At 47.4% G+C, this 14,315-nt stretch overlaps 1 protein-coding gene across 1 annotated transcript in view; it reads right to left on the bottom strand.

Moving 5' to 3' along the window:
• The window catches only part of DNAH12 (dynein axonemal heavy chain 12), a 152,807-nt gene that overhangs the window by 24,432 nt on the left and 114,060 nt on the right, over positions 1–14,315 (bottom strand). The window contains exons 56-60 of the mRNA XM_014596590.3: positions 12,810–13,002; positions 11,291–11,483; positions 9,587–9,759; positions 7,065–7,205; positions 1,811–1,969 (exon numbers count right to left, since the gene is read on the bottom strand). Of these exons, the coding sequence (XP_014452076.1) occupies positions 1,811–1,969; positions 7,065–7,205; positions 9,587–9,759; positions 11,291–11,483; positions 12,810–13,002 (859 nt within the window). The remainder of the gene's footprint in view (positions 1–1,810; positions 1,970–7,064; positions 7,206–9,586; positions 9,760–11,290; positions 11,484–12,809; positions 13,003–14,315) is intronic.

Here is a 14,315-nt window from a genome sequence, read left to right as displayed (position 1 = left end):
GGGAAGCCTGGCAGGCTCCAACAACAGCAGGGCCACCTGGCTCCACCCCCCAGCTAGAAGCCCCAGCCCTTTCTGGGCTGAGAGCATGTTGCTGCCCTGGCTCAGGAAGCTCAGGTAAGGCTGGGGGGGGGGACACATGATCCTGGGCAGAGAAGGAGCACAGGGGAGGGAGGGAGGGAGGAAGCAGCCCCTCCCCACCCATGCCCGGTACCCTATGCTGCAGGTGCTTGCAGCCTGTGTGGAGCTGCCTGTGCCCACTCTGGACAGCCCCATGCGGTCTGCGAGCGCCTGCAGCATGGGGTGCTGAGCATGGGGCGGGGAGGGGCTGCTTTCCCCACCCCACTGCGCTCAGCACCAGGCTGGCAGTGGGGCGGGTTACAAGCTGGTGCTGAGCATGGGAAAAAGCAGCCCCTCGCCTACCCCCTGGCCAATGCCCTGTGCTGCAGCCACTCACAACCTGCCTGGGGCTGCCTGTGCCTGCTCTGGACAGCCCTGTGTGGGCTGCGAGTGCCTGCAGCACGGGGCGCTGGCCATGGGGCAGGCAAGGGGCCAGTTATCCCCATGCTCAGCACCAGCTTCTTTCCTGCTGGCGAGCAGGGGTTGGGGCTGTGCACTGCCCTCCGCCTGTACCACGGGGCTGGGGGGCACTGGGTGTGAGCGGGCAGGGAGCCAGTGGGAGCCCGGGGCCTGCACCTGTGTCCCAGGGCCAGTGCCAGCAGGGCCCAGAGCAGAGTGGCAGGAGTGCGGGGTCCCAGCTGGCAGGGGCTCTATTGAGCCAGGCCAGCTCCCCTCTCCCTGCTGGTGCAGCCCAGCCCAGCTCCCTGCCAGCCTGCAGCCCAAGCTGGGCTCCACTGATGCTGGCCCTGGGAAATTGGTCCCAAGATGGTAACCAGGGGGTGGGGCACCTGTCAAGGGGTGGAGCACCTGTCAAGGGGTGGGGCTACCCATGCAGCCCTTGACAGCCTGCCAAAACTGGGTAAGCAGCCCTCCTCCGAAAATAATTGCCCGTCCCTGTACTAGACCTTCCCTGTGCTGAAACATAGGTGCCTCTTCTCCCACTCCCCCCCCCCCACTGCTGTGCAGGAACAAAGCCTCTATTCTGCTTGGCTCTGACCACCAATAGTTCCTCCAGGTCTGCTTGGATCTTGGGAGATGAATTTGTTTTGGGAAGTGAACCTCATGATTCTTCCAGATAGATGCGGCAGAAAAACCCACTCCCAAACAAAAGAATTCTGAGATTTTCCTTTCCACAGGGGAAGCAAAGGGAGATATTCTGGGCCTATCATGAGTCCAGATCACAGTCCGCTCTCCCCCCTGACCCTTCTACTAAAGCTCATCTTTATCTTTAATAGAAGGAATGCATGTAAGATCGATCCCTCCTGAAATACCTTTTTGGTTGTTCTGTCAGAAAATGGGGTTTGTTCCTCCATGAAGTAAGCTACAGTGCTCAGGCCCAAGCCTCAAAGATGCCCCCAAATCAAAGCAGGTTATGCTATTTGTGTGCACTGGCTCTAAATTCCTAGGGCAAGGGTGGGCAAAATATGGTCTGCAGGCCATATCCAGCTTACCAGTTTGAACCTATCTGGCTTGCTGGACGCTGCCAAAAGCTTGAGGAGGGAGGGCTGTGCCCTGCACTGCTCTGCTGCAGCCCAGGCCAAGCAGCATGCAGACTTCTGAAGGTGAGGCATACTTTATGTGGTTCAGTTATAAATATAACTTTAGTATTCTAGGGTCTGAAATGACTTAGAAATATTTATTCCTTTTACCAAAATGAGTTACAGAGAATTTCGCACTGGATGTTTATTGGTACCTTAGTCCTCTAAAAGCTGGAATTTCACTTGCACGACACAATTCATCCCAGCTCTTATCTGGTAGCCACGATGGATCTGGGTTCTTGTATTTGTTCTTGAGACCTACTCCTCCAGTTAATAAGAACATAAATTCTTGAAGTTCTATGTCTTTCTTAGCCCTGCATTCAGAAGTAATGCCAGATAATGCTCAGTTATATGAAAAAACAGTTTGACATACCATAACATAAAAATTGTTTTAAAAGAATTATGCTCCATTATTATCTAATAATATTTATATTACAATAGCACCTGAGATTCCTGGATCAAGATCAGTTTAAAAGTGGAAGATCAAACATACAATCACACGTACAAGTTCCCTTTTATGCTTAAATCAGTGGTGGTCAACCTTTTGGCCCCATGGACCAGGTGAGTGACCTGGGGTTGGTCTGTGGGCCTGACAGCCTTGCAAGCCAGGACCAGGTCCTGAGGCCCAACACCAACCCCTCCATGCACAGGGATTGGGTCCCAGGGGCCTTTTATCACCCCTTCCCAATCTTTCACACTGGTAGTAGATTCTGGAGCCTGGTGCCACCCCTGCCTAGCCCTGCACACTGGGATCAGGTGCCCATCCAATATGCAGGGCCTAGGGCTCCCCATAGATCTGGAAATCCAGCAGCAGGGGAGTGGTGCCAACATTCCCCCACCGCCAATTTCTGGACCTGGGGGAGCTCTGAGGGCTGGATGACATGTGGGTCAGGGGTTGAGCACCCCTACTTTAATGATTGAAAAATTTTTAAAAAAAAATCAACTCTGCCTATCAATAATAGACTGGTTTCTTCTGGGTTTTATGGCAAAAGCGGGTCTTCTACAAGACACTTGAAGAGGAGAAGATAGTAGCTTTATAAATCAGTTCAAGAAGGGTGTTGAGTCTGTAAGGTGACAACATGGAAGGAGGTGTGGACACATTTGTTTGAGAAGTTGGCAAATGCTGTATATTAATATGGTTTACAGTTAAGCAACATAAATAACTCCCCAATTTTTTTAGAAACATATACATAAAAATGCTACTGTAATGCTTCCAATAGAGCAGGGGTTTTCAACCTTTTTTAATAAGTGTACCCCTTCTGTCTCAAAGTTTCAGCTCATGTACACTGTAACAGGAGGGACGGCAGGGTCGCCGTGCTAGCCCTTGCCGCCTCCTCTACTGTGCCAAGCTTCAGATTTGCACCCTCCTATTCTCGCCCGCCACAACTTTGATGATATGTTTCTTTTGTAGGGAGGCTACCTCTCCTCCACTTGGCCACAGTTCTCCTACTCCGGGTGTCTGGCGTGTCTAGGCCTTGCGGGCCTTCTCTATACGCCACCCTTCTCACCGGGGCTCTTCCCTCTGCACGGCTGCCCCCCCCACCGGGGCTCTTCCCTCTGCACGGCTGCCCCCCCCACCGGGGCTCTTCCCTCTGCACGGCTGCCCCTCTCACCGGGCTCTTCCCTCTGCACGGCTGCCCCTCTCACCGGGCTCTTCCCTCTGCACGGCTGCCCCCCTCACCGGGGCTCTTCCCTCTGCACGGCTGCCCCCCTCACCGGGGCTCTTCCCTCTGCACGGCTGCCCCCCTCACCGGGGCTCTTCCCTCTGCACGGCTGCCCCTCTCACCGGGGCTCTTCCCTCTGCACGGCTGCCCCTCTCACCGGGGCTCTTCTGTGGAGCTGGGGTCTGTACTACCGAACTCCGTACCCTCACTGGGGCTGGGGTCCTCACTCTATTGTGAATCCCCTATGAGGCCTCCTCCATCCCCTTATAGCCTCACCCAAACCACCGGTGTTAAACAAACTGCAAACACAAACAACAACATAAACACAAGCCCCTGGGCTACAACGCAAACATAAGCCTCCAGCTATAACTAGGCTCAGGCCTACCGGGTTCTCTCTCCTACCACGGTGACCAACGCTGCTCTGGCATTCAGGTTCTCTCTCTTCTGGCCAGAAGTTTCCTCATCCTTCCCTGTTGGTAGGGAACTCCTACTGTCTTAGATGCCAGTCAGCAACTGCCTCTGGTCTCGGCTCCCCTCCTTCTTATAGGAGCCAGGTCTTGCCTCTTATAGCCAGCTGACCGCTGGCAGGTGTGGGTCGTTTGCTGGCTCCCGTTGCCTTGGGAACCAGCACCTGAGGAGTTTTCCGCGCTCTCAGTAGCAGGCACCTTAGTGTCCTGCTACATACCCCTTTATATTTTTTTCATTTTTAACATTACTGGCAGGAGCACACAGAGCCCTCTCAGCATGGGACAGCCACATGGGCTTTCATGGCGCGAGGGGAACCAGCCGCAGCCACTGGTTGCTGGGCTGGGGTAATAACACTATGGCACCCCTGGTTGCCCCCAGGCAGGGCTGGCTGCACACATCAGACAGTGCTAAATGGCGCCCTGTGTCATGTCTGGCAGGGCTGGGGAGGGGGGCGAAGGCAGCAGTGCCCCTCTACAGGCTGCACAGGTGCCACTCAGTGGGATACAGGGTGGGCTCGTACATGACGGTGGCAGCAGCAGCCTACAAACAGCCTCAAGCCCTCACAGGGTCCCAACCAGGAGGCCTTAGGAGGAGTCCTGCAGCCTCTGGCAGAGGCATTGTGGGCCCGGGTGTGAGGGACGGGCAGGGCTCAGCAGCAAAGGAAGAAGTCACTCAAGTGCAGGAGGAAGAAAGTCAGTGAGTGCCTCAGCCCCTGTAGGACAGTGTGGCTCCTCCCTGCTCCAAGCTGTGCCCCTCACCCATGGTGCAGCTCGGCTGGGCTGTGAGCACAGGTGCTGCTGGCCACCAATGCTGTGCTCCAGCTGGAGCTTCTCCAGGGTGCCCCAAAGGCCCACTGTGGCTGAGCTGGAGCCCTGCTGAGGAACTGCGCCTTTGCCGCTGCCTGCCCACCCCCCGGGGCCAATGCCATGGGGCTTGCCCAGGCTGGCACAGAGCTGCACTGGTGGGGACAGCCTCTCATGGGTTAACATACATCCTGGCTTCCTGCTGGGTTTGGAGCTGCCAGATGTGCTGGGCCCAACCCCCACCTCCCATGTGAAATGCTTCCTTTTAATAAAGGGAGGGAGTAACAGCGGAGTGCCCAGTGCAGCTGCCAGCTCCCACAGCTGCACCCTCTCCCGGCTGGCCCTGGGCCCACACAGTGCTGCAGCCCTGCCCCTCTCCCTACCTACCCCCCTCATGAAGCAGCTCTGCACCCACAGTGCAGGGGGCTGGGGCTCGCTGTATGTATTGAGTGGGGAAGAGGGCGGGCTGCTGCTCTCATGCTGACTCTGCCTCTGAGACAATCAGGAGAGTGAGCTGGGGTGGGAGGCGGGGAGGTGCCCTGGTGTGTAGCATGGGGCCGGTGGCATCTGGTGGATCCCTTCCCCTCCCCCAGGTAAAAGGCAAAGTGCGAGAATGTGCTGGGGAGACATCACTGCCACATCCCACCTGGGGCATACTCCATCCCTGCGCTCTGTCCCCGCTCACACACCCACATACTCCATACGATCTTTCTAAGTACCCCTGGGGGTATATGTACCCCTGGTTGACAATCCCTGCAACAGAGAATTTATGCTTCTCTTTCCTCTGCCAGCCACTATACACACACACACAACACACATTGTGTGGTAGGATCAGCAGCACTTTTTCATCTTTGCCATGAAGAAATGGGCAAAGACACAAAAGTGAAAAGAAAGGGGAGGTGAAGAAGAAACGACCAGGTGACCTATCACCTGGACAAGGGAGATGAGATTGATGTCATATATCTTGACTTCAAAAAAGCCTTCGATCTGGTGTCCCATGATCGTCTCTTGGAGAAACTGGCCAATTGTCGCCTTGGGTCCCCCACGATCCACTGGCTGGAAAATTGGCTCCGGGGTCGGACCCAGAGGGTAGTAATTGATGGAAGTCACTCATCGTGGTGTCCTGTGACCAGTGGGGTCCCCCAGGGCTCTGTCCTTGGACCCATACTGTTCCACATCTTCATTAACGATGTGGACACTGGAGTCAGAAGCGGACTGGCCAAGTTCGCCGATGACACCAAACTTTGGGGCAAAGCATCCACGCCAGAAGACAGGCGGGTGATCCAGGCTGACCTGGACAGGCTCAGCAAGTGGGCGGATGAGAATCTGATGGTGTTCAACGCCGATAAATGCAAGGTTCTCCACCTTGGGAAGAAAAACCCGCAGCATCCTTATAGGCTCGGCAGTGCTATGTTGGTTAGCACTATGGAAGAAAGAGACTTGGGGGTCATCATTGACCACAAGATGAACATGAGCCTGCAATGCGATGCTGCGGCTAGTAAAGCGACCAAAACGCTGGCTTGCATCCGTAGATGCTTCTCAAGCAAATCCCGGGACGTCATTCTCCCCCTGTACTCGGCCTTAGTGAGGCCGCAGCTGGAGTACTGCGTCCAGTTTTGGGCTCCACAATTCAAAAAGGATGTGGAGAAGCTTGAGAGAGTCCAGAGAAGAGCCACGCGCATGATCAGAGGTCAGGGAAGCAGACCCTACGATGACAGGCTGAGAGCCCTGGGGCTCTTTAGCCTGGAAAAGCGCAGGCTCAGGGGTGATCTGATGGCCACCTACAAGTTTATCAGGGGTGATCACCAGTATCTAGGGGAACGTTTGTTCACCAGAGCGCCCCAAGGGATGACGAGGACGAATGGTCACAAACTACTACAAGATCGTTTCAGGCTGGACATAAGGAAGAATTTCTTTACTGTCCGAGCCCCCAAGGTCTGGAACAGCCTGCCGCCGGAGGTTGTTCAAGCGCCTTCATTGAACACCTTCAAGATGAAACTGGATGCTTATCTTGCTGGGATCCTATGACCCCAGCTGACGTCCTGCCCTTTGGGCGGGGGGCTGGACTCGATGATCTTCTGAGGTCCCTTCCAGCCCTAATGTCTATGAAATCTATGAAAAGTTTTACAAGGAGTAGTGATATATGCTAAGCAAAGCTGTTGAAAAGAGAAACCACTACCTTGGAGAATTTTAACCTGAAACATTTTTAAAATAATGGCAATTGTTATTTAAAAAAATAACTGCAACCCGATTACACAGCATCATCCCACCTCTTTGCAAAGGGCAATAAAGACCTAATAGGAGGACGTTAATAAAATATTTGGGGGAAGTATAAGCATTGACTTCATGACGAGGCTTTAAAGATAGAATCATCAAAACACGTGCAGAAGTATTCCACCATTTGCACATTATTTCAGTAAAAGAGAAATAATTGTTTTGTATTATGAAGAAATTCCAAAAAATATGAATCTTACATGAGAAGGTTACAGCATAGTAAAAAGGAAAACAGCAGCTTGTCCTTCTCAAACAAAGAGCGACACACATTACAATACAAGTTGTATGTGAAGTGATCATTCAAGTAACGAAGGCGCTTCTCCAAAATTTTAGATTTATTACTAAAAGAAAAGAAAGAGAAAGAGAACATGAGTGTTTATATTGAATCAATGAAGCAAATAAAAGAAAATAAAAATAATTTTGAACAGGTTTGTAGGATATAGACTAGGGCTGAAATTGTCCTTAAGGAAACTATGCACCTAGCTCTCACTGAATTCAATTACATTCAAAATGAGTTAGGCATCCAACTCCCTAAGTCTTTTCTGAAATCCCAGCCAAAATGATTTTCTGAAATCACTATCACACTTGGGTATCAGAACTCTTACCACTTCATCATAGTTTTAATTCAACACCAGACTTGGACTCTTCCAAGGCACACTGCAACAGATATCTATAAGCAGTGTTATTTTTTGAAAAACATGATTACAAAGGGAACCATTTGGGATGCTTGGTGCAGGGGCACACTAAGCTGAAAGTAAAGCACTGTTTTGTTGTGTTTTTTCACGCCTGTAATGCAGCCTGCATTTACTAAATTACTTATACAAAAATGTTGGGTGAACCGGTCAAGCTAAGAATTGCATTTCTTTTTTTAGTAAAAGATCTATTGTATTTGAAGAGTCTGTGCTTAGAGAGAGATGAGTCAGTGGCTAATGGTCCCTTTCATATGACTGTTAGGGCTTATCTAATTCACATCTTAGGGCTTATCCAGTTCACATCTTAGGGAAGTTGAACCCATCCTGTCCACACTACTGGTAATCAAATTGAAGAACTGTTATCAGGCATGGGTGCTGACAGACAAGGTAAAAAAAAAGCAAACTCCAGTGCTTTCCTGAAAGAGGAATCCTTTCCTGCCGCCCAAGTGCAGGGAGGGCTGGACCTGATGATTTGTAGGGTCCTTTCCAGCCCCTAAAAAAACTATGAAACTATGAATCGCATCAACTTGACCCAGCCCCCCACTGTCTGTATAGCTCATGTGCTTCAGCAGGGCTTTTTGGTGCTTTTATCTAATAGCTAACTGAATCAGCTTGTGACAGGGGGCTTTTCCTGGGCCATATCTCCACGCTGGCCCACCCACCTGTCTAGGGCAGTCTGCCCCGACTCACCTGCCATGACTTGAATGTTAATATAATTTTTTAAGTGGGAGGCTGCTCTTACACTACCCCGACACTAGGGGGGCATTATCCATGGCTCTGACCTCCCCTACACCATGGCCTGTGCCTTGCAGATGTTTCTCCAGTTGGTTGGCACTGGGACCCGAGCTCCGGAGTCTCACCGGGACTCCCACTGCACCAGAGCTCATGGTCCCAGCACCCTCACGTTGGGTTTTTTCACTCTGAGTAATTCTGCCCTCTTACCAGGGTCACTCCTCTCACAGCCCCCTCAACCAGACCACTCTTCACTCAGCCCCATCACCAGGTCCACTCTTTTCACTTGGCACCCTCACCAGGGGTCCACTCTTCTCACTGGAGCCACACTCAGATCCCTACTGCAACCTCAGGTCTCTCAATGAGCTTGGGCAGTGCTCCAGGTCCCTCCCCTGACCTGGGACCTGCCTCAGGACTTCTGTGAGCCTGAGTGAGCTCCCCCTGCATGATCTCAAACCCACCAGGGATGTGGGGCTGGGGTTAGGAGGCACCCCATACTCACCTTCCACTGGGGAAGGTGCCTGGCTTGGCATTTCTGAGGGGTTACCCCAGCACAGGTAGCCCCACCAGGCCTTCCTTCCCCAGCAGGGTGCAGTTTTCTGTCATGTCCAGGTCATGGGGCATCCTCCTTCCCCATAGTCCCAGCTCTTACCTCCAAGATGTTCCAGGAGCTGCTCAGCCTGATGTTGCCTCCTTGTCTTCCAGCTATGAACTGCTGGGCCAGCCTGTGTATCTGTGCCCTAAAATAGCCACCCTAATCAGGCACCTGGTGGCTGCCTGCTTCCAACCCTTAAAATGGCAGGCACCCAAAGGTGCCCTGCCACACAGCTATTAGATAAAAGCACCAAAAAGTCCCGCTGAAGCATGTGAGCTATACAGACACTGGGGAGCAGGGTCAAACTGATGTGATTGAATCAGTTATTATAAAAAAGTGCCAAAAAGCCGCACTGAAGCACGCAAGCTATACAGATGCTGGGTGAGCTGAGTCAAACTGACATGGTTCCACTTCTGGGCATGCACTGTGCTTGGTGCAGGGGCACGCTAAGCTGAAAGTAAAGCACTGTTTTGTTTTGTTTTTTCACGCCTGTAGCACAGCCTGCATTTACTAAATTACTTGTACAAAAATACACCTGCAACCACTTGTAGAAAAAAATCATACCGCCAAAATTTGAGGATGTTTCTGGAAATGTTTCGATACAAAGAAGAAGAAAACCTGATTTAAATCCTTTAAATGAAGGGAGCTGTTGGTGAGAAGAGAAAGAAATATATGGGATTTTACCCAGAAATATTTTATTTACCTGTCATGAATTGAGTTGATAAAGAGGTTAACAAACCAACTGAGAGAGTACTGGTACATGGGATCAATGTTAGCCAGGTCTGCAATACTGAAGAAGAGCACTGATGAATGCTTTGCAATGGGTCTATAGCCTTCTCGAGATTCTGCTAATTTAATTTCTGTTTTCTCTGCAACCTAAAAAATGACACACAAGTTAAAAAAAAAAGCTTTTAATATTTCCCTTTGTACAGAAATAGTTATTACTACACACTCATTATTAAAATTCACTTATTGTGCACTGTACAATACATTTTCCATGCTCAGATATGTTTGCCATCTAAGGCCTCAGTCCTGGAGCGAGCCTTAGGTGGGTCATACAAGGGCAACTTGACTTCAGTGACAGACTACATGGAGTGGAGTGGAGCCAAAGACAGAAAGGCCAAGACAAAACTAGTCAAGACAGTTCCACCAAGTCACTTGGCATAAGACGCATCAAACTCAACAATTATGTCTTTAAATATGCCTGGATTTCAAATTTTAAAACAATCATTCTAGCAGTAGGTATTCTACAATAGTCACTTTTTATAAATATATTATATGAAAACAAAGAAACTAGAATACATTTAATATAAAAGTTGAGAGTTATTTGTTTCTTATATATTGTAGCTTTAAAATTGCTAGGTACTAATAAATGAATTGCTAGATAACAGTAGGTGTTAGTTCTGCCAGTCTACATCCCTATGCTGACATGCTCTAAACCAAGGGCTGTGAAGATGAGTGTGGAGAAAACAGTACAACCCCATCCCAGTTATTTTTATATCCCTAACCTAGATGTGTGCATTTTGTGTGGGAATTCGGCTCAGTAGTTGAGAAGAAGGAATGGGTTAAGGCAGGAGGGCTGGGGCTGGGAAAAGATTACTATTATAGGTGGCAAATGCTTCGGCCCCTTCTCCGAAGGACAGAATTCCTGTATAAATTAGTGCCGATTATCATCACAATGGAACCCAGGTTTAGAGATAACCCTCTGCTATTTTCACTACAGGGCACAATTCTCCACAAATAGGATATTTCAGAGAAAATTCAGAAATGGCATCTCAATGAGTCTCTTCTTCCCAAAACGTTTCTCCAAAACTGGGGAACAAAATAACTTGCTATAATTAGCATATATAGCTATTCTCAGTGTGCACAGCCTCCTCTACTACGTCCTGTGGAATTATTATTCTCATTTTACTTATTGGAAAATTAACATACAGACAGATGAGATTCACCTGTGACTAACAAGATGAGTTTGAGGCAGTTGCAGTATTAGAACTTAGAAGTTACTGGCATGGAATTTCATATCCAGTTGCCTAGGTAATTACTGTCTCCTTTAAAATGTTGCTTTCTATTAGTTTAACACTTAGACTCTTACTTTATCCTAATATAGAGCCCAATTCTGAAGTCCTTACTTTTTACTCCATCCTTATTTGGGCACAACTCCTTTTGAAGACTGATATTTGCCTTGTTAGGGCCGGATTAAGCCATAAGAAAGAACTTCAGGATTGATCCATAGTTTTGTTTTATGAGTTGATCTTACCATTTCACATGCAGAGTGTTTTCTTTATTTCACTTCTAATTCATAGTCTTCCTGCTAGGAAGCAAAGCTTTAGGTTTTTACACAGCACATTATCCAATTTAATTTTGTGAGCACTCTATTAATTTTAAAGCAAAGTTTAACTTTGCTTACTTGTTGCTTCTTAGTGATTTCATTAGACATTATTTTAGCAGAGTCTAAGACCATAATTGCAGTCTCATCTTCCAGTATATTCCCTTCCGATACTTGTAAAGTCTCTAAAATTTTCTTCTCAATTTCTTTTAGCTGTTTATTATTGGCCGCAGACTGAAGGATGAGAGCATTCCTCTCCTCTTCTAATTCTGGTCTAAAAAAACAAAACATATACCCAAGTTAATGTATTATGTATTACACATTTTGATACCTGTATACAGTTAACCTATATTTGTAAAATTAATATTTGCCAAGATTAGTGCTCATTAATCATGTTATATTAGTGCTACAGAAAGCAATTACTTTTGGAGATTTTGTGTAGTATTCCATTAATTTTTTTCCATTTAGAGGAAGTCACTTAAATTATATTACAGCTAATTCTCACTATTCACTCTATTTAACAAGATATTAAGGCCAAAGCTAGACATTTGGGGTAATTTTTTTCTTATATTTAGTATATTTCCACTAACTTCAATAAAGTTATGTAATCATAACAGAATTTGTCCTCTAAATCCTTTATGGGCTCTAAGTGCTTATCATCTATTTGGATGCCTAAACATGTAACAATTTAAACTCTGTGCTTTAGTTTTATGGTCTAAAACTTTATACTCAGACTCCTGGAAATGTCAGCTAATATTGATTTTCTTGTACTATAACACTTGTATCTGAGTAAATATTTGCACAAGTATTGTACTGCCTGTGCTTATCATATGGAATGTTCATTAAATGTAGTCAGATTTTTAACAAGTGGACTCTAACATGTTTAACCAGGCAACCTGTAAAAGACAGGACCATCAGAAAATCCAATTAAATCTGTTTCTATGTGACAACAAATAGGAACTGGAAAGATTTTCAGTTACCATCAAAAATTAAAAAATAAAATAATTTAAAAATCCAATATCCATTTTACATGTGCAAAGTTATGGACTAGATAAGAAAACAATAATTATGGTTGTGCAGTAGTAAAGTTAAATATCCATATAGTTTTCCAAATCTCATCTGAATCTGAAAAATACTGATGGCCCTTGCACACATCTTAGATAAGACAACTGAAAAACCAAGGCCTCTGGTTACACATTACATATAACATGCAATTAACTGGTTAACTGCGCAATAAATTTAAACTGACCACACATGCAAAGTAAGACCAGCCACAAGTGTAAAGTAACTATCACACAATTAACCAGTAAACTGTGCAATACATTTAGACCAGCCACATGCTATAAAAATGGAAAGAGCTATTATAAAAAGAACCAACAAGCTACAAAAGTTAGTGCTTTTGAAAAATGTGTAACAATTCTATATCTGGTTTCTATCTAGCTTTAATTTGAACATGTAGCAGGGCCCCAAGATTATCTTATTAAGGACTACTTAGAACAAAGAACAATTTTGTTTTTGATATAAACATATATTTTATTTGTTTCTAAAGCTGCTAGTTTAAAATATTTAATTTGGTTATTTTCAATAAACAAACACTTACCTTTCCTTTGCAACAACAATACCTAGCAACTGGTCTTCAAGTCCCTCTGGAGTTATCATAAAGTTGAGTAAAGAAACTTTTGTAGCTAGTTCAGGCAAATAATGTGGATTTCTTAGTTTTGTAGTAATAAAGAATCTGAAATCACTGGAATACTCAATAATTGCCTCACCAAGCCTGATACAATCCATTCCCCCTAAAGTTAAGAGAATAAATATTTGTATGAGTTATTTATGTGTTTATCTCAGCTATTTTCACAAAAATATTACTCCTGTGATCAAGTAAAAGCAAAATTCTTCCTAATAGCAAATCAAGCATGCTCAAGTGGTAAGCAATCCTAGCCCCAATGAAGACAATACTGAAGTCCACACAGACTCCCATGAGGTTAGGAATTTACTTATAGGTGAGAATAATAGTGTTTCATATACTGCTAATAGTGTTTCATATACTGCTGCACTACTCTACTTTTAGTGTCTGTATAAAAATTGGAAAATAATTTTTTTTAGGTTTGTTCTCAATTTTCCTATTCTTATATCATTGTAACTACGCTAAATCATACAATAAAGCAAGGTATCAAAATGCATAAATGGCATCCTAAGCAAGAACATATTTTTATTATAATCCAGGTGTCCTGATGCTATTTGTTATGCTTTTTTAAATCTTAGGTTGTTACATTCTCATAGAAGTCCTCTTATTTGCCTGCGAAGCATCATGTATACTGACGACCTGGGGAAATAACAACATATAGTAGGGGATAACAGCATATAATCTATAATAAGCTGCCAGTCAGCAGCAAGAAGGTCCTCTGAGAGGGGAGGTTGTTCATGACACAGCTTCATACATATTCTCTTCTGACTATTCAGATGGAAGCTTTAGACGGGTGGTTTCTGCCCAGTGAGTGCCTGGAGCTCTGGCTCCAGCTCTGCCTGCCTTCTGCCTGCTTGGCGAGATGAGCATTTCCTGAGGGGGAGGCGGGGAGGAGGGGAGCAGGTGGAAAGCAGCTGGAGCTGGAACCAGAGCTCTGTGCACTGGGCAGAAGCCATAGGGCTAAACTTCCACCTGCCCACCCAGAGCCACGTGGCAGCAGTGGTGGCAGCTGGAGGTGAGGGAGGCAGAAGAGCCCCACTGGCCCTGGCCAGTGCACAGCCTGTGGTGTGACTGCAGCTGGCAAGTGCTACACAAGACAGGGTGTGTGGCAGGGGCTGCAAGCCCCTGTGGTGGGTGGCTGCTAGGCTCTGGGCCTGCTGGCGTCTCTGAGCCAGCCTGGGCAGTCCACTGCTGAGCCAGCTGCTGCCCGTGCCCTGCAGCCTGGGCCGGCCCCTGTGCGTCCACCTTCAACAGCACCTGCAGACTGGCCCAACTCAGCCCACAGCCCCAGCACTGCAGCTGTGGTGAGGTAGGTGGATGCTGGTGCCACGGCGGTCAGTTCTGGCCATGCCCCGACCCCTGCTGCTGGAGTGGGGAGAGGGGCAAATGCCTGATGGGCCGCTACACCCGGTTCAGGCAGAC

Source organism: Alligator mississippiensis, chromosome 12 (assembly GCF_030867095.1).
Source record: "Alligator mississippiensis isolate rAllMis1 chromosome 12, rAllMis1, whole genome shotgun sequence".
Lineage (NCBI taxonomy): Eukaryota > Metazoa > Chordata > Crocodylia > Alligatoridae > Alligator > Alligator mississippiensis.
Note: the sequence above shows the minus strand (reverse complement) of the source record. Positions and strands in the feature narration are given on the sequence as shown.